Source organism: Amphiprion ocellaris, chromosome 19 (genome assembly GCF_022539595.1).
Source record: "Amphiprion ocellaris isolate individual 3 ecotype Okinawa chromosome 19, ASM2253959v1, whole genome shotgun sequence".
Classification (NCBI taxonomy): domain Eukaryota; kingdom Metazoa; phylum Chordata; class Actinopteri; family Pomacentridae; genus Amphiprion; species Amphiprion ocellaris.
The window spans coordinates 16,422,029-16,449,505 of NC_072784.1; the positions used below are offsets into that span (position 1 = coordinate 16,422,029).

The 27,477-nt window shown below is 39.1% G+C and overlaps 1 protein-coding gene across 1 annotated transcript; it reads right to left on the reverse strand.

The window, feature by feature from the left end:
* Positions 1-61: 61 nt before the first annotated feature.
* Positions 62-27,255, reverse strand: LOC111574854 (myosin-8-like). The gene is made up of 39 exons (XM_023279652.2): positions 26,175-27,255; positions 19,048-23,555; positions 18,816-18,959; positions 18,521-18,677; positions 17,740-17,767; positions 17,550-17,664; positions 17,350-17,442; positions 16,851-16,914; positions 16,596-16,694; positions 16,412-16,515; positions 15,521-15,659; positions 14,196-14,314; positions 13,960-14,109; positions 13,702-13,872; positions 13,320-13,626; positions 13,142-13,212; positions 12,181-12,268; positions 11,975-12,092; positions 11,767-11,890; positions 11,405-11,541; positions 10,708-10,963; positions 9,070-9,312; positions 8,647-8,823; positions 8,422-8,567; positions 7,442-7,532; positions 6,962-7,351; positions 6,747-6,873; positions 6,546-6,664; positions 5,326-5,522; positions 5,062-5,245; positions 4,795-4,960; positions 4,577-4,701; positions 4,193-4,501; positions 3,910-4,113; positions 2,863-2,988; positions 2,587-2,757; positions 2,402-2,506; positions 2,187-2,282; positions 62-2,098 (listed from the first exon to the last, which is right to left on the reverse strand). Exons 2-39 carry the CDS (start codon positions 19,261-19,263, stop codon positions 1,958-1,960), a joined length of 5,817 nt encoding a protein of 1,938 aa, XP_023135420.2. The 5' UTR covers positions 19,264-23,555; positions 26,175-27,255; the 3' UTR covers positions 62-1,957.
* Between the last annotated feature and the right edge of the window lie 222 nt (positions 27,256-27,477).

The following is a 27,477-nucleotide window of genomic DNA, read 5'->3' on the forward strand; positions in this document are numbered from 1 at the left end:
TATCTTTCGTTCTCTGCACTGTTTTCCTTTTTGTTGTTAGTAGAATAAAAAACGAAGTAAATAGCAGACTGTAGGGTCTTTAATGTTTCCAGAGACCAAACAACGGTTGATGAACATGTATAAAGTGTCTCCATCTTTTGGGAGTGAATTTTTATTGCAACACAAAACTGTTGGTGAGTTACTTCCTATTCATATAAGCTTCCACAGAACTTGTAACATGTGCAGGTGAATTTCTTAGATGCAAAAATGTCGGCGTCTGTGTATTTTTGTTTCTTTTAGCCATTACAAAAAACTTTTTCATTAAAACATAAGTCGGTTGAATTTTTCATCTTAGAGCATGCAGATTTCAGACTTATACTACGTCCGACTCTTGAATAACATGGATGCTGTACAATGAAATGCATTGGGACTGTATGGAGAATTAAGAAGAGATTTAAAATGGTTACATTTTACCATTACATTTAATGTCATTTCACAGTGCTTGACACACGCAAAGACTTTCACTGGCATTTTTCTGTGTCTTGTAAGCATTTCGGTTCTTAAATAACCACTCTGTAGAACACTATTCCTGGAACATGTTGAGCTGTCACTGTTTATATAGCTCAGTCTAGACTGATCCCAGGATTAACAGCACCAGATACAGCATTTATAAAAGATATTTTCTTTTCAACATATAATTTTACATGTCTGATGAGTCTGTCTTTCTTTACACAGTCACAGATAGTGACTAATGTCTATATTTGTAGCTGTGATCGCAGTGTGGCTCTAATATTATCCACCAATATGGAGCGGACAGAAGTATCTTGAAAAAACTGGATGTGTTGTTGGTAAAATTTCTGCAGATATTCATGATCCCCAGAGAATGAATCCTACTGCCTTTGACTTGACTTTTCAGCCATGAAGCTGATCATTTTCAACTTGAAAGAAATGTCTTCACAGTTACTGGATGGCCGGCTATGAAATTTGATTTGTAGACAAAACAGACTGACAACCGCAATTTCATAATGTCCATGTATAAACTGTAGTGCCCAATAAAACATACAGCAGATTCACAGGTTTTTCCTATTTTGTAAAAAAATACAGCAAAAATATGCTATTTGTAATGCTTAAATAAATGCCACGATCAAAGATAAATGACATTCCCATAAGCCTCAACTGTACTTTACAATTTGTGCTTATTAGCTAATTGGAGCAAACTAACACACTAAACCCAGATAGTGAAGATGACAACCCTGCTGCACATCAGCAACCTAGTGTGTCTAAACTAATATGACTACAGAGTTTTTGCTTTGTTGATCTGTATGTTGTCTGTTCATACTAAAGCTGTTGCCATTTGCTGAAATAATGGCCAAAAAGTCAGAAATATAAGCTTTAAAAAAGAAAAACTGCAATAAATTGATAGTTAATTTAACATGTTGGTAAGGTGTGTTTTTTTTATTATGAATTACTACTTCAGTGATTTAATATGTCACATAAAAAATGTTAAAATCAACATCAATGCAGCAAATAGTGACATATCGGGACTATGGCTCAAAAACGTGCTGAATCCTACATTTTCCAGAACACAAAGGCACATCTTTTAGTGTACAAGTGCCTAAAAACTGTACTTTAGCAAATATTAAACATGTTTTGGTGAGCATTTATCAATTTAGTGGGTATTTTTTAAATATGACAAAACTTGTAAAAACAACTGTGAATGAAACTAATTTTCTGAATAAATGCACTTTGTTACATTCTGCCAATGCATCTGCGCCCGAGAAAACCATGCATACCAAAATTAGTAGATTCTTTTAAATGTTCCACTATAGACCAAGACACTTTTCCTACTTGTGAACCTAATGAAACCACATTATAACTCATTTTGCTTGTGCGAAAAATGCAACATGATAAACCTGAAACCTCCTAACCCAATTCACCGTGCTATGTTTTCTAAAGTAGACTGTACCTGTGTAGATTCCTATTCTCCTTTACCAACATCTCGGCTTTTTGCTCGTAATTTATTCAACTGGGACTCTGCGATATCTGCTCGCTCCTCAGCTTCCTCCAGTTCATGCTGCACCTTCCGAAATTTCGCCAAATGAATGCTGGTTTGTTCCTCCTGTGTGCCGCAGACAACATTATAGACAGTAAGACTCTACAGGTGCACAAGCCTACATTTTACACAGTATGTAAGTATTTTTACTCACCGCCTCCTCACACTGCCGTTTATATGCCTTCACTTTGAGCTGCAGGTTGTTGACCAGATCCTGCAGTCGTGCTGCGTTCTTCTTTTCCTCCTCACCCTGAAAAAACATCTGAGGTGATACTCTCTCATCTCTTTTTTAATATTTTCTGTCCAGCTCCAAGCAGTCAAACCTCAGCTTGTGAAATTCGCTTTTACATAACAGGAAATATTCCTTACCTGATAAGTGAGCTCTTTAATTTTCCTTTCATATTTCCTCAAACCTTTCATAGCCTCGCCGGTGCGTTTCTGTTCCGCCTCTAATTCATTTTCCAGCTCTCGGACCTTAAAAATATATTTAGTTTAAATTACTTTTCATCTTTTTATTTCTCTGCGCTCCAGTTCTGTCCTGTGTTGATTCATACTCTGGTTTCCAGTTTCTGCAGCTCCCTCTTCCCTCCTCTCAGAGCTATCTGCTCGGCTTCATCCAGGCGCTGCTGTAGGTCCTTTACTGTGACCTCCAGGTTCTTCTTCATCCTCTCCAAGTGAGCGCTGGTGTCCTGCTCCTTCTTCAGCTCCTCAGCCATCATAGCAGCCTGCATGCAAATGTGAACTCACTGTGAAATTTTAATCCGACCTCAAAGTCGAGCAGTTCTCATTTAAACGGCTGTGCAGTAAATTGGATTGAGGGGGAGACTCACATCCATGATGGCTTTCTTGGCCTTCTCATCTGCGTTTCTCGCTTCCTGGATGCTGTCCTCCATCTCTGACTGCAGATGACCCAAATCAGCCTCCATCTTCTTTCTGCTGTTCAGGAGGCTGGTGTTCTGATCATCAAATAACATTTAAATATTAATTACGAATTAAGTGAAAGCACTAATATCATACTGCAAGGACTCTGTATTATGAGTACAAATCCTGCATAGTAAAAGTATAGGAAACACTTACTTCACTTAAAAGTACTTAAAGTAATAAGTGCTCAATGCAGAAAGTGACCCCAATGATGGCATCTCTGCATTGCTGTCACCCATGCATTAGCATAAATGCAGGATTTTACTGTTAAAGTAGGTTCAGATGTTTTCACTATTTCATACAGGACTGTAAATAATGATGATTTTAATCAATCTGCTGAGTATTTTACATAAACCGTATTTAACTGATGGACGTATCTTCCAGGTCTAAAAAGTGAAGCCATTGCAGAAGTGCCGTAAACTTTTGCATTCGTTCTAAAAACGTGCAGGGAGCAACTCCTCTGGTTGCAAAAAGAAGTACGATTGTATAGCTGTCTATGAGAAAATGACTCTGCTTCTCATTTGATCTGTTAAAGAGGAAGTTTTTCCTCACTAGTTTATGGTCCTCAAAGCTACTTAGTTATATTCCACACAAAGTTACAAGTATACAATGTAGAAACAACCTCTTCTCACCTTCTGTAATAACACCTCAGAGTAGGGGGTGTGTTTAAGGGCATAGTAAACCAGCCACTAAGCCGGTGCTATGCAAAGGTGTTTCTTAGTGAGGTGGATAAATAACATAAGAAACTCTGGACTTGAAACAAGGTGTTTCCGGCAGATAGGGAGCAGTGTTGTCTGTGGGAGTGGCTAACTACCTTTGATATGGACTTAAGGTTTTGTATTTTTGTGGATGTTTTACACACACAAAAAAAATAGCACACTAAAGGAAAGAGAAAATCCTAAAAAAGCATAATAGGATTTCTTTAAATGAAAGCACCAAGTAGTTTGTGTCCTCACTTGAGAGTGCAGCAGCTGAATCCTCTCACTGACATCGATCAGTTCCTGCTCAGCAAGCTTTCGACTCCTCTCAGATTGCTCCAGTGCCGCCCTAATTTCCTCGTTTTCAGCCATCATTAGATTGTTGCGACGCTCTACGATGGCTAATTCCTCCTTTAAGTCCTCTTGACTGTGGAGGGCTTCATCCAGATGGACCTGGGTGTCCTGAGGCAGAAGGTAGAAAGCTTTTAAACACAAACGTCTAACCTTTGTGTCAACCCAGAAAAGAACATCTCACACGGACCTTCAGCTGAGTCTGCAGGTTTCTCTGTTGTTTGGTCGCCTCGGCTGCCTGCCGGTTGGCATGACCCAGCTGGATTTCCATCTCGTTTAGATCACCTTCCATCTTCTTCTTCATCCGGATAGCATCGTTTCTGCTGCGTGTCTCAGCGTCCAGCGTGCTCTGCAGAGTGTCCACAGTTCTCTGGTGATTCCTCTTGAGCTGGTTGAGTTCCTCGTCTTTCTCCGCCACCTTCCTGTCCACCTCCGACTTGATCTGGTTCAGCTCCAGTTGAAGGTGCAGGATTTTGGCCTCCTCGTGTTCCAGAGAAGACTTCGGGGACAGAAATCATTACTTAAGTTTGTGGATATTTTATGAAATATAAAAGTTTATAGACAAAAGACGAACCTCAACTTCCTCGAGAGCTGCCTGGGTGTCTCTCTTCTCTTGCTCAGCTTGCTTTGCAGCTTTTTCCAGCTCATGGACAGTTTTAGCAGATTGTCCAACTTGCTCTGTGATGTCTGAGATCTCCTCTGAAAACGAACAGAAAAATGTTTTGTCGGTTAAACACAATCAATGCTGCCTTCCAACACCAAAACAGTGACTCTTCCAGCAGATAATCTTACGTTGAAGATTTTTATTTTCTCTTTTCATGTTGTCAAGGTGATCCAAAGCTTCCTCATATGAATTTTTCAGCTTGAAGAGTTCTGTACTCAGCACTCTGGACTCTCTCTGGGAGACTTCCAAATCTGATTGGCTCTCCTCATATTTCTGTTTCCATTCAGCCAGAACCTAACAAGGAAGAAGCAATGCGTATAATCAGTGCAGCGTCAACATGATGCAAATGAGGAAATGTTTCTGAATAGAGAATAAAAGCAAAAAGAAAAACACACCTTGTCAAAGTTCCTCTGTTTCTTGTCTAACGTGGCATTGGCTGCGTTTGACCTTTCCAGCTCAACCATGAGATCCTCGACCTCCGCCTGCAGCCTCTGCTTAGTTTTCTCCAGTGAAGCACATTTGACATTTGCAGCCTCTGTCATCTCCTCAGACTCCTGCAGCCGCTGAGCCAGCTTCTTCCTTTGAACCAAAGATAAACTGTGTTAAAGCAGAACGAGCCCATCGGCACTAAGTTTAGAAATATGCTGCACTTTTCCCACTTGGCCTCCTCGAGCTCCTCTGTGCGTTGGATGGCATCCGTCTCGTATTTGGTTCTCCACTGAGCTACATCACAGTTAGCCTTGGACAGGCATCGCTGCAGCTCAGCTTTGGCCTCCTGCTCCTCCTCGTACTGCTCTCTGAGCAGCTCGCAGTCATGACGAGATGATTGCAAACTGTGAGCTAGAGCATTTCTTGCCTGAAAAGTTGAAAACATATAGAGCAATTAACCTCTATTTAAACTGTTTTAGCAAGATGAAACATTTTTTGTAATTTGGAAAGAGCAGAAACAAGCTGTGAATACAACACTTAGACAACAACAGTGATAACCTGTCATCACCTTTGAAGCTATAAGTGTTGAACAGTGAGAATTTTACACATTCAGCAGATATGACGCAACATTAGCATTTATCTGAGGTTTGCTCTTGGTCTCTACTGATTTCTGAGGGAAATATCTGACTGTAGCTGCCAGGTGTTCACCAGCTAGTCTCTAACTATGTCTGTATGTTTATGCAATCCTGAGTAGGTCATGTACAAAAAGTTTATCCATGAAAACAGCTGCCTGCTAGGGCAGAAAATGAGAAGCAAAAGAGTAAAGTTGTGAATTGGACAGATAAACAATGAGTCGAAACTCGCCATAAGGCTCCATAGAGTCAAGTGCAGCTGCAGAGTTAGATATTAATTCTCTGTAGGTTGTCATTATTTCCATCGCTATTGGCAAAATATTGATTACACGCAGGTTACAGGTACTGTGGAGTTTCTGACTAGTTTTTGTGGCTCGTGTTTTGTTGGATTGTGTGTGAGGAGGCTGCCAGCTTGACTCTCAATCTTTTATTCACTGTATGCCAATGATCAACAGTTGTTAGTCGTAAGCAGCATTGTGTTTAAGCAGCAAAAACAATCATCAACTGTTCACTTGGAGAAGCGGGAGTCAGAACAGTTTCTCTTTTTTTCCATTTAAATAATGACTGAAACGATTAACTGACAATCTTAATAGCACATTTTCTCTCCATTGACTAACTGACCCGTGAGTGCAACTCTCAAATCATTCTGAGTGTTCATGTTTGGACTTTTTTCCCTTTAGTCCTTTGACATCAGATCTACTAACATTAACTGTGGTACATTTCTTTGTGTGACTTCAGGCTGCAACAGGGAAAACTTTTTACTGCAGGTTTAAATCACTGCTTTATCTGAACATCAGGTTTTATTGTGCCTTTCAGACCTTAATTTCCTCGTCCAAAAGTCTCTTCAGCTCTTCGATTTGCTGACTCCCCACAGATTTCCCTCTGCTCAGCTGTGAAAGAGCCGTCTCCTTCTCTTCCAGGAGACGTGTAAGTTCACCTTTGAAGGAGAAAGAAGGCTCAAACTGAATTATCTATACATTTGAAACATCCTTTTTCAGGTTTTTAAATCAGACACTTACCATTTTCTGTTTGGAGACGAGCACTGAGGGTAATATAATCACTAAGGGACCTCTGGGCTTCATCTGCTTTGGTCTTGTGTTCATTCATTTGGTCTTCGAGGCTCCTGCACATTTTCTCCAGATTAGCCTGAAATATTGAGCATCAGTTACCAAGTAAGTTGAGTGTGAAAAGAGAACAGTGAGACACATTTATCGCTCTGGAAACAAATGTTCACCTTGCTCTTCAGGATGCTCTCCACATTGCTTGTCATGTCATCAACCTCCATCTTCAGCTCGCTTTTGTCCTTCTCCAGTTTCTGCTTGATTCTTTGAAGGTTATCTATCTGATCGCTGAGCTCTGCGACGCTGTCGGCCTGCTTCTTACGTAAGGTCGCAGTGATGGACTCGTGCTGCAGGGTTGACTCTTCCAGATCCCGACGTAGCCTCTGATACTCGGCCTCGCGCTTCTTGTTGAGCTCGGCCTGAGCAGCAGTGGCGCCTCCGGCCTCCTCCAGCCGCTCGGTGATCTCCTCCAGCTCTCTGGACAGATCAGACCTCTGTTTCTCCACTTTGGCTCGAGCTGCACGTTCAGCCTCAATTTCCTCTTCCAACTCTTCAGTGCGAGCCTATAGTAAAGATGTGAGTAAAAAAAGGGGTTATAATATAGAGTATCAAATGAAATTCTGCAAGAATACTATTATAATGATAATAAATACCTGAAGCTCTTTAATCTTCTTTTGTAGCTGAGTGCTCAAGGCTTGTTCATCATCAATTTTGCTCTGCAGGCTGCTGATTTCAAAGTCTTTTCTGAAAAGAGACACATTATTAAGTAGAAATAATATTTTATCTGACTTATGTGAGTAAAGCATCGCTGCGATCAGCATATTTTTGGGAGTGAAACTGTTCTGGTTTTAAACTGTTTTTTAAGCCGAGTAGCTGCACGAGACAGGAATGATGTACTACACATAACATAAAATAACAGCGAAATACAAGTTAAGGTTACTTTTGATTAATTAGAAGTTTTCTAAAAGCAACGTGAAATCAGTGAAGGGAAACTGTAACGGCTGCTCTCTTCTTACTACTGCATTTTGGGCTGTCTGAAGATGATTTAATGTTAATTTAATGCTTCTTGCTGAGAGTTAGATGAAAAGATTAATACTACACTCATGTGTGGGAAATGTGAAGCTACAGCTAACTGTCAGTTTTCTTACCTTAGCATAAAAACTGGAAACTGGGTGAACAGCTAACCTTGCTGTGTAATGGTGACAAAACCTGCCTACCAGCATCACTGAAGCTCACCAACATGCTATAACTTGCTTGATACTTGTCAAAATTGTAGTGAACAAATGAAAAATTGCTGTTATGTGAGGGTTAAATGTCTTTACATTTTAGTATGAGCTTTTGAGGTGCAGGCAGGAAGATGTTGCTGCCTTTGGAATCATCTACATTAGTTGGTCCCCTCGTTTTCAGTCTCTATGCGAAGCTAAGCTAGTTGCTGCCTTCAGCTGCATGACAGCAGTATCAATCTTCTCTTCCAGCCCTCTCCAACAAAACAAATACTTGTCAAAATGTGGAATTATTCCGTTCAGCAAGTTTATGTAAATGTATGTAAGTCTTCATCATCATTAGTGTTGATAACCCACAATTTCAGCAATATGAGCATTAGCCTTCCACAATTTAGGATATAGCAACTTACTTTTTCAGTCTTTCTTCTGCCTGCTGTCTTTCATTCTCCAGGTCCATGATGGTTTCCTGGGACAGCTTCAGATCTCCCTCCAGTTTCCGTCTGGATCTTTCCAAGTCGGCTCGCACCTTCTTCTCCTGTTCCAGCGAGCCCTCCAGCTGCAAGAGATGTTTACATCAACCACGGTTAAGGTACGTGAGCTCACTTTATTTAGACATTTAGTCTTTCCATACTTACATCATCAACCTGTTGCTCCAGCTTGATCTTCATTTTCATTAGAGAGTTTACTTTATCCTCCTCAGCCTGCAGGTCATCTAAAGTCTGTTGGTGCACCTCCTGCAAAGCTTTGACCTCCTTAGAGGACTTCAACAGATTTTCCTCGAGAGCGCTCAACTCCTCCACCAAATTCTTAACCTAAGGACAGAAGCGCTGTTTAATTTTCTGTTTTAAATATTTAACTTGCTTAAAAGATCTGTGTATATTCTCATTCTTGTAGGTCATGGCAATCCGAAGGCTCCAGCAAAAGGCAACTGGACTTCTCTTTACAGGTACTTTAAGATGTTTCACCTCTAATCTAAAAAGAAGGTAAAATATCTTTCAACAACCAAAAGCTTTTAGGATTGTTTTAAAAGGCTTGTCATGATAAATCGACAGAAGCACCTTATTTTCTGTGGCATATTTTTCCTTCTCCACTTTGGCGATGGTAAGCTCAAGGTCGTCTATGTCTCGTTTGAGCTCTGAACATTCATCCTCCAGCTTCCTCTTCTTGGCGGTGATTTCAGCATTGATCTCCTCCTCCTCCTCCAGCCTCTCAGAGAATTCTTTGACTTTGGCCTCCAGGTGGATCTTGCTCTTTATCAAGCCTTCACACCTTTCCTCGGCATCGCACAGGTTCTCCCTCTCCTTAACAACAGAGACAGACACAATATTAATATCACAGAGTAGTAAAAGTAGATTAAACCATAGATAAACGCAGGTGAACACATCTTCTCATTCAGTGTGTTAAGCATCATTTTCTACCTTGCAGACTAAAACTGAAGACATCAAAACCTTCTCATTTTGACAGCAGCTTTAACAACCTTTAACATTCTCAGTCTTGAAGGAGTTTCCACATATGTTGAGGTCAGTGATTGTGGAGGTCGGGTCATCTGCTGCAGCACTACATCATGTTGGCCAAACAGCCGTTACAGAGCCTGGAGGAGTCTTTTAGCTCATTATTCTGTTGAAAAACTAGCGATGGTCCCACTGAGCTCAAAACAGATGGGAGGGTTTGCTTCTGCAAGATGTTGTGGTGGCCATGCTTGGCTTCATGGTGGAACCATACATGCAAATACCATCAGTTCAACTTCTCCATGTCCAGATTTCCACTAGTTTCATGTCCCCTCCTTGTGTTTCTTAGTCCAAGCAGTTATTTTCTTCTTGCTCTCCCTCTGCAGTATTTTTCTGTAGCAGTTTCACAACAAAGACTCGACTCAATTTCCTCATTTAACACAGTGGATGTTAGGATAGCTGCTGCTTGAACTCTGGGAAGCATCGATGTGGGCTCCAATTTGGTCTAATCTGCTGTTAACCTTTGATTACTGAAGCTATAATGAACCTCTCCTTTGCAGCAGAAAGAGCTCTTGCTGTCCTCATGAAAGCCTGTTTCATCAGAGCTTTGAGGGTTTTTGAAGAAACTTTTTTCACATTTGCTGCACTGACTAACCTTCATGTATTAAAGTACTGATGGACAGTCATTTGGAAATAATATACACAACAGTAGCTGAATAGGGCTGTGAGTTGTCTATCATCACTACACCTAAACAATAGAACAGATGGTCTCGTTATTCGGGAAGAAATTCCATCAGGTAACTTTTGACAAAGCTCATCTGTTAAACTGGACGACCTCACGAAGCTGACAACAGTGTACAAAGCTGTAGTTAGTCAGACACAGTGGATGGTGTGTGGAAAGTACAATATGGAACATTTTAATGTCTTCAGTTTTGAAAATAGTAAAAATAAAGAAAAATTCTGATGCTGCATCCAAACATTTGACCTGTATCTTCTCTTTCAGTATGTTCTAATAGTTTAATAAACATATTTGCATTTATTCTAACTCATCTACCTACTCTTGTTTTAAATGAATTTTTATGTTATGTTTTCTTTCCACCCAGTTTCCTTGCTAGGATCAATAATGTTTCCTCTTATCTCCCCTCATTATTGAGAAAACTTTTCTTTTGATCTTATCTTTTTATCGACAACAACAAAATCAATACAAAGAGCCCATGTTGTTCTACTTGAGGTTGAGTGTTTACATACTGCTTGTATTTGAAGGTAAAGGTCATTTTTCTCCTGAACGAGCACAACCATCTTCTCCTCCAGCTCCTTCCGCCTGGCCTCTGACTTTGCAAACTCCTCTTTGAGTCGAGCGAACTCCTCTTTTATCGTCTGCATCTCCTTTTCAGCCTCCGCACTTCGTAACAGAGGCTTTATCTTGAAGAAGAGCTTCATCCAAGGCCAGTTCTTCACATTCATGAATGAGCGGATGTTGTACTGGATGATGTAAATAGACTCTCTACAGAGTGAAAGATCAAAACAATAAAGATTTAGTTTCAACTGTGAAATGTTGACAAATTTTGACATTTCATTTTCACTGCTTGCATTGTCACAGTGGAGGCAAAAAAGACCAAAAACCTTATGAAGTTAGATCTGAACAGAAAAGCACAAAGGATTTTAAGTTGTGTCTCCTTGAAAAATATAACTGCACAGCAAGATTTGAAAAAAAAAAACAACACATTTTATGGAACACTGCGCGTATTTTCCACTGCAATTAATCATCAAGATAAATTACAGTTTCAAAGAAATATTCTGCAGTGTTGCCACAAAGTGTCAGAGCTATTAAACACGTATTTCTTGTAGAATTCTTTGAATTTCTCAGTTTCTATTTTGTCTGACATCATGCAGATTTAACGTCTATTAAAATTAATTTCCGTAAAGAAGTACTTGTGTCAGAGACCTTTTCTTCGTCATCTCCTTCAACCTCAGCCTGGTGACATATCCTCGAGACACAGCCTGGATTCGAGTCATCAGCACAGCCAGACGCTCATCCCTCATCTCCTCCAGAAGACCCAGAAGGCCGGCTTTAAAGAACACCTGAATGTTGACAGAGACAAACTGAATTTCACATCTGTCTTATTTGGGTTGGTAGAGAGAGACTGAGGACCAATTTCAGTTTTTTCAGACTGAAATAAACATTATAAAGTGTGTCAAAACTCATTCATGAGCTCAGTGAGAATCTAAAATGCTCCACTATCAAGACTGGAAGACAAAAAACCATCATACAAGTAATTGTACTGACAGATTTTTTCAGAAAAATACCTTTGTGTATCCAAATCTGTACTGGGAATGGTCCACGTCAATGGTGGACAGCAGCTTCTCTGAAGCCTTCTTGCTGTCGATGAACTGCCCCTCAGGGATCGCGCTGGCATTCAGAATCCTATATCTGTCACACGCATGAAGAAGTTTACTTTCAACTTGATTATACTCTAGTGTTTGTTCATCGGGAAAAAGAAGTGTGTTGTGTTACCTCTGCCTGAAATCTCCATAAAGAATCCTGCTGGGGAATCCCTTCCTGCAGATGCGGATACCTTCCAGCACGCCATTACATCGCAGCTGGTGAAGCACCAGATGGTGGTCCATGGATCCTGCAGCATATGGAGAACATTTCCTCTCAGAATAATGTCAAATTAGAAAATTGTCTTGGTCAGTGTGTTTGCATTTTAAATTTTCTACCTGGTGTCTTGGTCTCATTTGGGATGATGCATCTTACAAAGTGTGGATGTGTGGACCTGAGGTTGGCCATCAGTTTGTTCAGGTTTTCCTGCAGCAGATAAACAGATTATAGTTAGATGGACTGATTCCACTCTCAGGTTTTTAATTGTACATATAAAAGAAGAGCTTGCAGCTGGTTAGCTTAAGCTTCAAATTTATCATACAGACAGGAGCACTGTATCAACAAGACAGTAACTATGCATGCTACTAACTACTGCTTTAATTGGTAAGACTCTTCAATTTAAATATAAATGGACATTGACACATTAAAGAACTGACATTAGCTGAGGTTTACAGTCAAAATAGATGACTTCTTCCACCCAGCAGGTGGATTGGCAAACAAAAAGAAAGGGAAACAAAAAGAGACAAGTTTACAGAAATATTTTAAGACACAGAACATCTTAAAAACAAGCTTAGCCGGTGCTGCACAGTTTGTCTGTTCATTCAACATCATCATATTTGTGTCCTTGATTGTTGTGGATCAAGAAAAAGTTTATTCATGTTGTGCTGTGGCTTAGAATTTTCTGAATAATTAGCTGTTTTCACTGCAACTTATTTTTGTCTGCAGAGCCAATGAATGTCTACAACTTTAGCAATTAGTGTCATTTGTCCAGGCTGGTAGAAACTGTTTAGACTGTTAGACTAACAGCAAAAGATGAATTTGTTGTAGAATAAGTAGAGAAGTCGGTTGTTAGATGAGTTCTTCATACAAATGTCAACCAGTTGCAAAAAATGACATTTGATTTATGCAGAAGAAGAAATTGTATGGTTATACGCAGTTATTATCAAAACACCTCAGACTTACTTTCTGGTAACTGTTTTAGGCCATTGTGTAGATAAATTTTGGCACTAACAATTGCATTTTTTTTTTTAAATGGTTTACAGAATAGTTTATTAACTTTAACTACATATTAGTTCTTACCCTAAAAAGTGCAGAAACTGTTTGAAAGGAAGATCCCTTTTTCTTGGAGCTTCTCTTGTTCCCATCAGCAGCTGCTAAAAGAACATGAGATGAACACTGTGACTGAAATATTAAAGTAAAAAATCTCATCAAATACTTCTTTGATGAGCACGATACATGTCATTAAAAGTGAACTGACCGTCAGCAGATGCGTATGTGGCAAAGAGCTGAGAGAGCAGTTTGAGGGAAGCTTTTTGGTACAGCTGCACCACAGTGTCATTAAGTGGGTCCTTGTTCTTTTCCAGCCAGCCGCTGATGTTGTAGTCGACGGTGCCGGCGTAGTGCACCAGAGAGAAGTGAGCCTCAGTCTTTCCTTTGGACGGTTTGGGCTTCTGAAAGATGCTGTTTTTCCCCAGGTGCTGGTCGTACAGCTTGTTTTTGAAGGAGCCGTCTGTCGCCTTTGGGAACATACACTCCTCTTCAAGAATAGAGAAAATCCCCATCGGCTGAAGGACAGAAAGGCGATTAGTGTTGTGTTCTTCCTTGATATGAACATTTCTGTTTACATTAAGGGGATGTACCTTCTCAATGAGCTCGATGCAGGCTGCCAAGTCCATGCCAAAGTCAATAAACTCCCACGCAATCCCTTCCTTTTTGTACTCCTCTTGCTCCAGCACAAACATGTGATGGTTGAAAAACTGTTGCAGTTTCTCATTTGTGAAGTTGATGCACAGCTGCTCCAGGCTGTTCATCTGAGCAAACAGCAACATTTCACTCATCTAACAGAGACATTTTTAATGCGATTCATTTGATTTTATCTTACTGTGTATTGTTCTTACCTCAAAGATTTCAAATCCTGCAATGTCCAGGACACCAATGAAATGCTGTCTGGGAAGTTTGGTGTCGAGCTGCTGGTTGATCCTGGTGACCATCCACAGGAACAGCTTCTCGTACACGGCCTTAGACAGTGCACCCATGGCATTGTTCACCTGAAAATCAGTCCTCGTTTTCAGTTACATTGTTTTCAGATAGAACGTAATGAACAAATGTTTTCAGCTTGAGAAACATGGTGTACCTGCTGTGGAGTCTGACCTTTGGTGACATACTCATTCCCAACCTTCACTCGAGGGTAACACAGTGCTTTTAGCAAATCAGCAGAGTTCAGACCCATCAGGTAGGCAACTTTGTCTGCCACTATGAGATATACAACACAGAATGGACAGGTAAAATTGTAAAGCACATCTAGTGGGGGTCAAAAGTCTGAGACCACAACAAAAATGGGTATTTTTGCATGTAAACCTGGAAATAATCTGAAATCTTGAGCATTTAGAAACACTTAAAAACACAAATGTTTAGAGAAATGTTTCAGATTCTGTTATATTTCTGGCAGTGGCCATGTTAATTTTCTTGATTTCTATCCTTCTATTAATGCAGTGTTCAGATGATCAGTTCATCAGAGGATTGTTGAACTAAATCATCCTGCAACTATTGTTCGTCGTGCTTCAAATTTGCAGGAGAACATTACTCATTTAGTAGCATTGTGATAGTGGGATAGATATTGTTAGAACTAAGTGAAAGTCTCAGAAGCCAAATTTTAGACTGAGCAAAGACTGAGCTTTTTTGTGATGTCTTCAGAGTATGCGCAGTATTTTTAAACTATTCCTCAGGAGGGGAAACAAGGCTAAATCTGGAATTAATCAGGTTTTAGTGATTAAAACAAACAAACAAACAAACAAACAATTTCCAGTTCTTACCTCCTCTATGACAGCAAACTGAATATCTTTAGGTAAAGCAAGACATTTGGGGACGTCATCTGGGGCTTTGGTAAACACTGACAGATTTTTTTCACCATTAACTTTTCTGCAATTTAACTGACCAAACCAATCTATTAACTGAAAAAATAATCTGCAAGTTGATGTACAATGAATACAAACGTTAGTTGAAGCCTGAGCATCATTTCACAGTTGATGGAGAAAAAAGCTATTTACTGATGGAATCCCAGGTAGAGACTGGCGGCAGTAACTGAAAGGTGTTTGTAAGGAGACAAATATAAGAGAGTGACTCTAAACCAGAGTGATCTTTATCAGGTCTGAAGAAACTACAAGAGTTTAATGCAGCTCAGGTACTGCTGTCAATAAAGCAAAAGGGTTTCTGAAATTCATGGACTTTTTTGTGACATTGCAAATAAAAAACTACAGTAAATTTAAACTTCATGCAAAATATAAGTATCTTCACTGGTGGTCTCAGATTTTTGGACTCTACTGTACTTGGCTTAAGAAGTGTACAGAAGGAACGTTTTAATAAGTGATTAACACTGAGGGCAAAGCTGTGATGTTGCAGCCAAGCTGACGTCTAATCTGGTTTAAATTTAGGCCTGAGGCGCCACCTCAGGTGTCTCACCCTCAGTGCCATCAGGCTCGGCTTGCTCCTCCCGCTGCTTCTGCTTGAACTTCATGTTGCCGTTGTGCATCACAGCACCCGTCAGCTTGTAGATGCCGACCTTTTCCTCCGTGTTAAACCCCAGGATGTCAATGGCACTCTGAAGAATGGACACAGATGAAACATTGTGATTGCTGCTGAGAGTTCAGCAATAAAAATGCGATATACTAATCTGTTGCCTTTCAGAGAAAACATTTTGCTGTTTAAATATAGTAATATATTTTTGTTCTGCATTGTTTTGTTGCCAAAATGAATAATAATGATGTAAATGATAAGTGAATTACTGTTTCACTTTTTTATGATATGATTGGATGTAAAATCTATTATTATACAGCAACATTTTTTGTCCCCTGATAACAAAAAGGTCAGGACTGATGCAAAATATCATTGTACCTGTCTAAGGGGTGACTTTATGGAATAAATTAGTGAATGAACAAATTTAAAAATGTCTAATTAGAGTGGCATGTTGGCATTAGTTTAGCAAGGATGGTGTAAAATCTGTCTAAAGACACTTTTTAAATATTAAGTAAATAGCAACTTGGTTTGTTTAAACCCTATAAGACTTGATACAACATATTTGTATATCTCAGTGTGTGTTTAGACACAAGGCTGGGTTAAAATACTCCTAAATAGTTTTTGTAACTATTTACAAACTAAAATAATTTTAAATGTCAAAAAACTACACTGGACTTGAACAAAACTAACAAATTCAGGTATTTGAGATTTAAGTTTTGTGTGACTTGTTAAATTAAACAGATTTCACTCCACAAAGTCTATATTTTATGTGACTTTTGTATTATGTACGATGTATGATTTCAACCAACATTTCTGCACAGAACCAGACCCACTCACATCTGTGGCCATCAGCTCCTCTGTATCGTCGATGCTCAGCACCGTGATCTCTCCCTGGCTGATAAATGGGTAATCATAAGGGTTGGTGGTTATCAGCAGCATCTCTGTAATGAAGCACAGAACATACTGATAGCTCTGAGCTACAGAAACCGTTTCATAATCACTTATTGATCAGTATATTCACCAATTAAATCAGGCTTCTTGTTTGACATGATCTGATAGAAGATGTGATAGCTCCTCTCTGCTGGCAGCTGGAAAGTTACTCTGGACTTTTCCAAAAGGTCTAAGAATAAACAGAAATAAAACACATTACAAAATGTGAACTAATTTTAGAATATTAATGGTGAATATTCATATTAATATGAATGAAACTGAAACTTACACAGTACAATAATTCTGCCACAAATCCTGCAATTATTAAGTTTGTTGGCAAACTTACAAGTTTCAATATCAGCAGATGCCAGCTTCCCCTTTGTTCCAAAGTGGATGCGGATGAATTTTCCCTAAGAAAGCATTGGTTGACAGGATGTGTGAAAATCTTGCTTTAAAGAGTAACTTTGATGACTTTCTATATTTTTCTTAGACTCACAATATTTCAGGCTGCACATTATTTGTGTTTGGTGAGAAAGTCAAAAAAGATCATGCATTTTTTACAGTTATTGAACAACAATGGAGCTATATTGGAAAGAGGAATAAGCTAAGCCAGACTTTGGATACACACAAAACCCTTATTACTCGAATACAGTTATTTATAGTCTTCGGGTTTTAATTGGATCTGCTGACAGTGAGAAAAATCTCGAGTTGGTGATAAAATAGAGTTGTTTTTTCTTATTGTAATACCATACAATTGCAATCCCAATTTTCCTGTTTTTTTAATGATGAAAAAAGAATCAGTCATGGCCACCTTTGGTTTATGCACAGGTCAAATCTGAACTCACAAATCGAGATGAGTTGTCATTCCTCACAGTCTTGGCATTCCCAAAAGCTTCCAGCAGAGGGTTGGCCTGGATGATTTGATCCTCCAGAGTCCCCTGCAGAAAACACAAAGATACAGTTCATAAAAATTAAAGAAATATTTCAGTTTATTTTTGCAACATGTGCTCACTAGATGTTAGAACGGAAGTTAAGTGAACTTAACCTGCAGTTTTCCAGACACTTGCTCCTTCTTGCTTGAGTCTCCGAATGATGCAATTGTTGCAAAGTACTGGATGACTCGCTTGGTGTTGACCGTCTTCCCAGCACCGGATTCTCCACTGATGACAGAATCAGCATGAGATGAATGACAGGAAATAAAGTAAATGCAGAATGTGCAAGAAACAAAGTCTTACGTGATCAGGATGGACTGGTTCTCTCGATCTGTTAAAAGAAAACAAAATGGATAACATTTCAATTTATAATTTTAGACACTCAAGTTAGATTTTTTTATTCTTTCAATAAAATCCACGACCCTCTCTCCCTGTCTGCTTGTTGTTTGGTTTGTATAGCTGCTTTCCCTGCAGGTACTGGAGAAGAAAGAGCGTAATCAGAAACACTGGCAACACCAGTACTCCTTTTAGAGCATCTCCTTGGAGCTCAGTTGCTGGTGTTCTCATTCCTGAGATACTCATTTGTTTTTTGTGACAGCTGGTTTGTGTTTTTTGTAACATTACCACTTTTCCACACATGCACTCATCTACACTGCTGATCCGACTGACCACACCTACAAATGTTAATTTAGAGTCTCCTAAACAACACTAAAGACAATTTTATTTAACATTAGCCAGGAAAAAAATCTAATTTGCTTTTATGAATTTTTTTTGTAAAGTTGCATTCTTAACTGTTGTAGTCACATTTAGTTTTTTTTTTCAAAATTAACAAAATAAAAACCATCTTTAGTCAGGAAATAACATATTACTCTGAGCTAACATTTATGTTTGGATACCATCTTATTTTTTAGATATCTAAGGATATTTCATTAGTGTTTTGAGAGTGATGATGCTTTCATTAGTATCATTATATCATTTTCAATAATATCAAGGAAACTTCAGCTTAAAAATGAAAGGCACATGAAGAAATATGAACCATCTGGAGTTAGTCAGGCCCCTCACAGGTATTAGGACAAGACCATACCCGTCAGCATGTACTGGTAAGCGTTGTCAGAGATGGAGAAGATGTGTGGGGGGGCCTCCTGACGCTTCTTTCCTCGGTACCCGGCTACCACCTCCGGGTTGTAGACTGGAAGCCACTTGTAAGGATTCACAGTCACACAGAAGAGCCCCGAGTAGGTCTGTGAATAAACAGGATGAAGAGAAATCAGGATACACAAATGACGGAGTGCAACTTGTTCTGTCCCCTATCAAAAATCTCATGCAAAAATGAATCTATGGGCTTTTCCACATAGTATCCAAATTGACAGCAGCCTCACATAAATCATCCAGGCAGCGTAGCGCTCCTTGAGGTTAAAGAGCACGGCTGGCTCATGGAGATGCGTCAGCAGGGCCATGTCCTCGATCTTGTCAAACTTAGGAGGGTTCATGGGCCGAATGTCATCCAGATGCACGGTGACAACCTGAAGTGTGATTTTAAACAGCCCAGGATAAAAGACGTCAGAATCCTTCAAATAAGAACCTATAAATGATGTCTCAAACTACACCCACCTTTCCTCCTTCCGTCTCCACAGTGACCTTGGAGCTGTCCTGGCTTTTGATTTTTCCTTTGACATATTCCAGCTTTGGGTCAGGCACAAAGACAGCTGTTTTGGCATCAAACGGCATATTCTGGGCTGCAATCCTCTCCCGTTCTGATTTGCGGAGGTATGGGGCAGCCACCCCAAATATTTCCATCTCAGCGTCGCTCATTTTGGAAAGCTGCATGTGATCACAAAAAATTATTAATTAGTAAATTAAACAGATTATCTGAATAACTGACAGTAGCTCCGTACTTACCTGAGTTCTGCTGAAAAGTCAGAAGATGCTCAAAGAGTTTCAGAGCCTTTGAGGAAAATACTCCAGTCTGTACTGTTAATTGTTCCGCCACTACACCACAGACATACCTCACCGTAACAAGACTTTGACAGCTTTTATAAGCGATGGCTGGGCCTGCTTCGCGGCTGCTTCTTCTCCTATATTAGGAGATCTGGCTCCTACGCCACCTTGGAAAAGTCAAGTATGTCCATTTTGTATTTCAAACTGTCTATGTATAGCTGTATTGTGTCACTTTTAAAAGGTTTCAATTGTAATCCTTCAGACTGTCCATTAAAAAGCGATGAATGCTAAGGACGACAGCTTAGAGGGCTTACGGCCCCGACACTGCAGGCCTCATTTTCTGGGATCAGGGAAGATTAGGTTGGTTAGGGCATCGCTGAAATTCTGGCATTGGCTATCTGGAGAGCAGAGTTGATCACACATGACCGTTTGGGTTTGTGTGTGCCAGAGTTGAGGGGCAACATTTAGCATATTCCAGACAGAGGCCTGCTTCTATTAACCCACATTTACTATAGATATGGCGAATACAATATGTCATAAAATAGAGTTTTGGTTCATATGCACCATCAGTCCTTCAATGTCAGTTTGAAAAGCAATTATATTAACATGCATGCAAAAGTGGTTACTTTGTTTTCGGGGCTTTTGTCACATTCTTTATGTCTAGCTTCACATGAAAACTTATTTGGCCAGATAATGTCAAATAATGTGTCTGGTTCCTGTTAAATATTCAAGTAAAGTCACTGCAGAATACCAGCAAAATGCATGAAATGCAAAATAAAATGAGCATCAGTCAAGCTAGCAGTCTGGCTCGATACTTTTTATAAAAATATATGATAAAGGGCCACTCATTTACTCTTCTTATAAAAATCATTAAACAATTAAATGGAGTACTGCATAGGATCAGTTGCTTTAGTTCGTCTGGATCACAATGCCATTGAGCAGCCAGATCCCAGCTAACAAGGTTAACATTAAATCCATTCAAAATCCTTTGAGGAGGTTTCTATTACTGTGCCTCCATTTCCAAAGTCAATACAGCACAAGAATGTGCTTTTAAGTTTACAGTGTGTCTCTGCAGCATGAAGGCAGGGTTTAGTGGAAGCCTTCTGACTGTTTTATCTTCACCCTCATCATCACCAAGTCTTTTATTCCAAAAATACGATGGCTTTTCCTATTTAAAGTGAGCAGTGGGTCTTTTCCCCGGGCCTGATATTAAGCAGTTACTTAAGCTTGAATTCTCAAAAGCGCTGTAATCTGCCAGATGTCAAGAGCCATTTTAAACTAGAGTGCAGCTGCCGCGAATCAAACACTGACAGTGAATTAAAAAAAGCCAGCCAGAATACTACTTGATAATATTTGAAGGAACAAGTTGCAAGAACTAAACTAACTCATACTAGGAATTAAATTCAGGATCTGTCAGCCTCTGCTGCATCAGTCTTGACCATTTTTTAATTATTCTAGCTGTTGCAAGACATTCAACTGTGTAGTAATGAAAGTCCCCATGGACGACTTCGGACTTTACATAAACTTAGCTTACAAATACTGCAAGAATATACTCCATTTCATTTTCTCTGCGTTCCCCAATATCTCTGCTTTTCTCAATTTCAAACTGTTGCAAATACATAATTTTTTTGTTTTGGACTGCTGCTCATCATCTTGGACTGTGGGCAATTAGGATGGTAAATTCTCAGTGGTTTTCTTCAATTAAAAAAAAAAAAGAGAGTAAGATTGTAAGATTACTCAGTAAGATTATATGATTTTTTTTTATTAATTGTTGATGCTCTGTCTTGTTGCACTGCTTTATCTTTTGCTGTTGTGCCTTAGAAACCACAACAAGCTAAATAAAATATTATTTACTTTTGCACACACAGAATTAATTCATGTATTATTTGTTCTTTTCATATACAATTGAAACCCAAAATGGTGAAATGAAAAGAACAGCTTGCTATCTGGTTAATCATTATTCAGTTACTCAACCCTGATTTTGATATTTACGCTGTCCGATTTGTGCGTCCTGGACCCAAACAAATACTCACTTGGTCGCTTAATTCTATTTTGCCAGCTTATAATCATGGATAGATCAGTTGTGGAGAGTTTAATTTTGTTAACAGGAACTCAACACGTAAAGAATGTACTGTCAAAAAGTGGAGATACATTTGAATGCAAAACTGTCTATTTAAAAAAACTGATCATTGATGATGTTTTTGATTCTGGATTCAGGCAAAAATCTGTGATTAAACATCAAAACCAAGCTCTATCCATGGCCCGATTTCTCATTTTGTCTCTTCTACTTGAGCATAATGATGATAGGTTCATAAATTTCTGAAGAAATAACAAGCTTTCTTCATTTTCTTTCTCTTTCGTTTTTCAAGTAAAAATAATCAGTTATATTCAAAATCAAATTACACTTTTAATGATTCCTCCCCCTCCTCAAAACTGAGAAAATGACACAGTAATACAGCGGGGAAAGATCCCTATGATATGGGCATTTCATCTGGCAGTGCATCACAGTCTAATTGATGCTGATTTAATAGCCTCTTAATGTCACTTGAAGGTCTGGCAACAGCTGCAATTATAATTGGCTATGGGGAGACACAAGTGGCCCGAGCAGGCAGACCGGCGAGCAGACTTACACTACGCCGACCCCTCTGTCATGTCTGGATACAGCAGCAAGCACGTGTGTTGACTGCGAGGAGGCCGCGAGATATGAATTCAGGGGTCACAGGACAAGAAAGAAGAAGCGGAGACAAAATCCCAATCAGCTGCTTGTGTGGGACAGACAGCGAAGCCTCACCCCGGTGGAAAATAGATCTGAGGACGGGTGCGTCTACAGAGGATTAGGGGGTCAACAGGAAACACAAGGGCCTGCCTCAGAGTAAAGCTACTGCAAGCCACAGACAGGATAAGTGCACAAACAGTCATCACAGTATCTAATCATGTGGTCAGAAAGCAGACACATTTAAAAAGCGACATCATCTTTGTGTTACCCAGGCATCTTGTCAGTTATAGGCCTCTTTCCTGGACAGGGATTAAAACGAGCACTTCAGGCAGATACAGATCGTGCACCAACCTGTGCCACTTCTGAGCTAAAGCCGCCACAATAACAGAGGCAAGCGCTAAACTGCATTTAGATTGACAGCACAATTGATCTGTCCACAAGTAGGCTGATTGTGGGAGCTGTTGGCGGACCCTGGAGGCCTTGCAGCTCAATCGAGCTTTCAATCCAAATGCAGTTTAAGGTTAAAAATAAAACAGGGCAGACGCAACGTCTGCATGGGGTATAATGACATGTTTACAGCTGAATTAATGAGCGAAAATTTCAATCTGTTTACAATGTTGCCCTACAAAGACATAATGCAGCGAGTTAAAACTGAATTATAATCTGTATTTGACTTTCTGGCCACAGTTTCATTGTATATAAAATTGTATCTGTATTTAACTGTGTAGATACTGCTTTCTGTCTTGTAAACTGTGTGCTTCAGGACTTGTCACCACATTTATTGCGCTCTGCAACATAAAGACAGCTAGCAAACAGCTAAAGTCAAAGGCTACAGTAGATCAAGTGAAAGCTAGTTTGTGAGATAGCAACGGCTACCTTTAGCTAACTAAAGTCAAGATTAGTAATTGATTTCCCTAGTGGTCTGTTATTTGTAAATTAAAAATGTGAATTTTGATTAACAAATTTTTCCAAGGCGTTGTTTCCCATAATTAAATAAGGCAGCATTTAATATTTCATAATAAAGAACAGAAGAAAAAAATAACAGCTAAGCTTTTGCTAGCGTTAGCTAGCTTAGCAGATTTCAGTAGATGCCATGTTATTTTTTGACTGGACAACTTTACGTGATTTGTTGGTTATACGGCATTTCAATCACACATTCAAGTGTATTCAATTCTAACAATGTTTTTCATTTCAGTAGAAATATTCTTAGTAGTTAGACAGCTTAGCTGAGTATTAGCTAAGTTAAGCTAACAGTTAGCATAGACAGTTGCATTCATTAATAGCTTAAGAGGAAGATCGTTTAAAGTGAGAAACCGTAATTCAGTACACTCAGAGCATGACCAAATATTGGAATATAACTTCTTACCTGTAAAATGTTATTTCCTGTTGCTTGGTTTTGGCATTGTTCCCATTACACACTCCAAAAGCAGCACAAACATCGAGCAGCAGGCATTTCCTGCTTTAACTGCAGAAAATGTTAGCAAATAGCAAAATGGCTCAAGTTAGCAAACTGTATACAGCTAATGATTTGTAAAGAACATTACTCAGTCAGTTTGCTTAATTACTTTGCTGTTTAGAAAAGATCCATAAGCTTTGGCTCACTGACACTTTGTGTTTTAACTTGATGAGTGAAAGCAAGTAATTGTAGCTTATGTAGTGTAAGTTTATTAGGACTGCTTTTGTTGGCCTGGAAACAAGGTTATCCTGAAATCTTGTCACTTTAAGACTGATTTTTTTAAATGTAGATTAATCAAATTAGACATAACACACCAATTAGTATAGTTTAGAGTTGTAGGTAGGTGGATTCTTTAGCTTTGGGCAGAACCAGGCTAGCTGTTTCCATTCTTTATGTTTAGGCCACACTAAACTAGCTGACTGCTGGCTTACAGAGTTGAAAGTAGTAACTTTTTTTTCAAGAAAGTGAACATATACTTGCAAAATGTTAATTTCTTAAAATTTGTCAACTTTTTGTGAGTGTAGAAAATTGTTAAAACCTCCTTAGAATTAGTTTACACTATGGAATTGTCCTCAATCCAGTGCATACTAATGCTAGCAGTATGTATGAGGTCTGATCCAAATTTAAAATGTGTCATACCCTACCCTAAAATACCTGTGTTATCTGGAAAACTGACCTTTTGAGTGTTCATTTATATCATCAAAATCACTTCAAATCCAATCAGCCCTTTAAAATGCTCAGAAATTAGCAGAATAAAAGCTCAGGGGAGGCACTGAAGTGTTTTTAAAAATAATATGTCCATCCAGAAATCAATTTGTTCCACTTGGAGTGCTCCATACGTCAGCGGTCAGAGCTGAAAGGCCTCTCTCCTCCAGGAATGAGCCTGGTGTCTGGCCGGAGAGAGCCCAACGACTGCCGTGTTTGCTTTTCTAATCCAATTTCTAAAGGAGGAACACAACAGGTGCACAGGCGGAAAAGATATTAATAAATCAATACTGGCTGGTGGCAAGATCACGGCCTCTCTTTGTTGTCTATTAAATATTAATACGTAATGACACCGATTTTTTTTTTCCTGAGTGATGGAGGTAAAATTATACTGGAAGTCATCAGCCTTCTCCTGGTAAACAGTGAGGTTTTTAATGGTATTATCAATTTGTGGTTAACCACTGCCTGAAAGCATTTACTCATTATGGGTGAGCTCAGTCTTCATGGACTCCTTGACAGCAGTAATGAGCTAAAAGAACGGTGTTTTGAATTAAATCTGCATCAGTCCAACAGATGGTAATGCTTGCACAGACTAGACCTGATCACTAAGTGCATAAATCCAAACAAAAAGTTGAACCTGCAACCCTTTGTTGAATTTTTCCATGCATTTTGTCAAAATTTGTGGGAAAGAAACACTCTCATGCCGCATTTGCATTCTTCATCAAAATGATCCCTGCAGCCTCCCTCATCTCAAAATATGAAAACTAACAAACAGGGGTTTACAGCTTCCATCTCTGCCCCCCTTTAATAATCATGAGAGCGCTTCTAATGATCATCCGAAGGGCTTTCATTTTCCAATTCCCCCTCACAACTTCCTGCTTTCATAAGACCAGTCAGCTCACACTGTGTGGCGTTTGGCTCATTACACTTCTTGTCAGCTTGTGAAAACAGTTTTCCTGCCACATAAATGATTTATTTGGATACCAGTGGCTCAATAGTTCGAACAGCTGCCTCCAAACCAAAAGGTCAAAGGTTCAGAACTTTCTCCTATTCTGTCTGCTTGCTGGTGTGTTTCATTTCAAGCTCTTACATGCATTCACAAACTATCTAGTTTGGTTTATAGATACAGTACCAGCACAAGTCTGGACAAACCTACTCATTGACATACGTCATTTTCATTAGTTTTACATTCCTTTCTATGTTTTAGAACAAAACTAAATGTATCAAAACTATGAAAGAACACATTTGGAATTATGTTTTTTTTACAAAGTGTTAACAGACCAAAATAAGTTTTACATTTTAAATATTTCAAAGTTCTCTTTTTTTTTTTTTTTTTTTTTGATGACAGCAGAAAATAGAAACAAGATTTACTGCCTTCACCAACCAGTCAGGTTGAAGTTCGCTTCCATGTCTGCACAGATTTGACCTCTGACTTTTTGCATAGAAAATATCATCACTTAATTTTTTTTAATCCTATTATACATTTGTGTGAAATTCTGTCATAGCGTGTTAATTTTGCAGTCATGACCATAAACAAGTTTGACCTTTGACTCTCGATTACTAAGCCGTTCATCCTAAAGTCCAACTGAATGTTTGTGACAAATTTCAAGAAATTCCCTCAAGTGATGACATATATATCAGTGAAACGTCTAATATTTTCTTTAAGAACATTCACATAAAATCAACCAAAATCCAGCGAATCTCGTTGGATTTTGGTTGATTTTTTTGGGGGGTGAATGTTCTTAAAAAACATTTTTAACATTTTTTTTCCACCAAAAAATGTTCAGAGACTTCCCAAAAATGTTGAAAAGGTGGACATCAGAAGTTTCACTGTGAGAATATATTTTTTTCCCCACATTTTCAAACTTTAAAACAGGTCAATTTTGACCCACAGGACGACACGAGGGTTAAATAAATGCCTACCACAACTTGAATCTTTCGGCTTGTTTCGACTTCCATCTCCTCCTCTTCTTCCTCGCTAGAACTCTCCTCACTCTATGTTGCCTGAAAATGTTTTCCTCAGCTTCATCCCTGGACTCGAATCTGCTCTATTGCTATCATCCTCTCTCATCCTTCCACTTGCCTTTCTTTTGCTGTTTCAAGAGTCGGCTCTGATGCCCTGTAGGAACATAAACGGCTACACTGTCATAATGAACATAACTGTGCATGATTATGAGTATTAACATGTCTTACAGCTTGAAGTTGTTTTTTGAGAAGAACACACCGATCAACGTTCTACCCCTGATCTGAAAATGCATCTGCAGATACATATATTTCAAGAATAGCCATAATAAATTTTGTGATTTTCACGACATAGTAACTTCACTTCAGGATCTTATAATGCCTGAAATACATCTTGAGAAGACAGAACTCAGGGGGATCCTACATGGAAGTCATTTATCAAGTGTCGTGACAGTTGTCCTTGTATCTTGATTTCACATCCTTACTGGTAGGGGCATAGATGCAAGGGAAGAGAAGACAACTACTAAAATAGCAGATTATCCTACTTTACTGTTCTTCTTGCACTCACGTTTATCTTTTGGCTTTTTCTTAACTGGATGTTATCTTGTTTTAGAGTCATGTTCTGGATTCAATTCCTGCAATCCTTTGTGTAAACTGTAAAGCACTTTGTAACTGTTTCAAATTGTTACACAAACGAAGTTAGCATAATTATCTATTAACAATGACACGTTTTGGAATCACTACATTCTCTCCAGAGACAAAAGCTACAGCTTAGTACCAGTGAAAAAGATGTGTTTTTAGAAAAATGAAACCATCCTGGTGAAAACTGGTGCAGCGGGCTGTGGTGTCTTATATGATACCACCACTAGGAGTCACTAGAGTCTCATCAATACTTTTTCAGCAATTTTCAAACCACATTTGTACCTGTCTATCAAACACGCACGCACGCACGCACGCGCACACACACACACACACACACACACACACACACACACACACACACACACACACACACACACACACACACACACACACACACACACACACACACACACACACACACACACACACACAAAAATCCCTCACATTGTTGTCTTTTGTTTTTTTTGTATCACTAAATCAAACGTTCTTTGCCTTCAGTCATTTTCTCATAGTCTGCATCAGGAATATGAAACGTTGAGCTCATTAGAGTTTTTTGTGTATTTTTGTAAAGCTGGAAGCATTTTTCCATATTATGTCCATTCAGCAGCAGTGCAAAGTGTAA

Coding starts and splice junctions, on each gene's coding strand:
- LOC111574854 (XM_023279652.2), bottom strand. CDS start 19,263: ATGCAGCTTTCCAAAATGAGCGACGCTGAGATGGAAATATTTGGGGTG. Junction 18,678..18,815: donor ACGCTGCCTGGATGATTTAT/GTGAGGCTGCTG, acceptor GTTTATTCACAG/ACCTACTCGGGGCTCTTCTG. Junction 14,110..14,195: donor AAGGTCAGACTCCACAGCAG/GTACACCATGTT, acceptor ACTGATTTTCAG/GTGAACAATGCCATGGGTGC.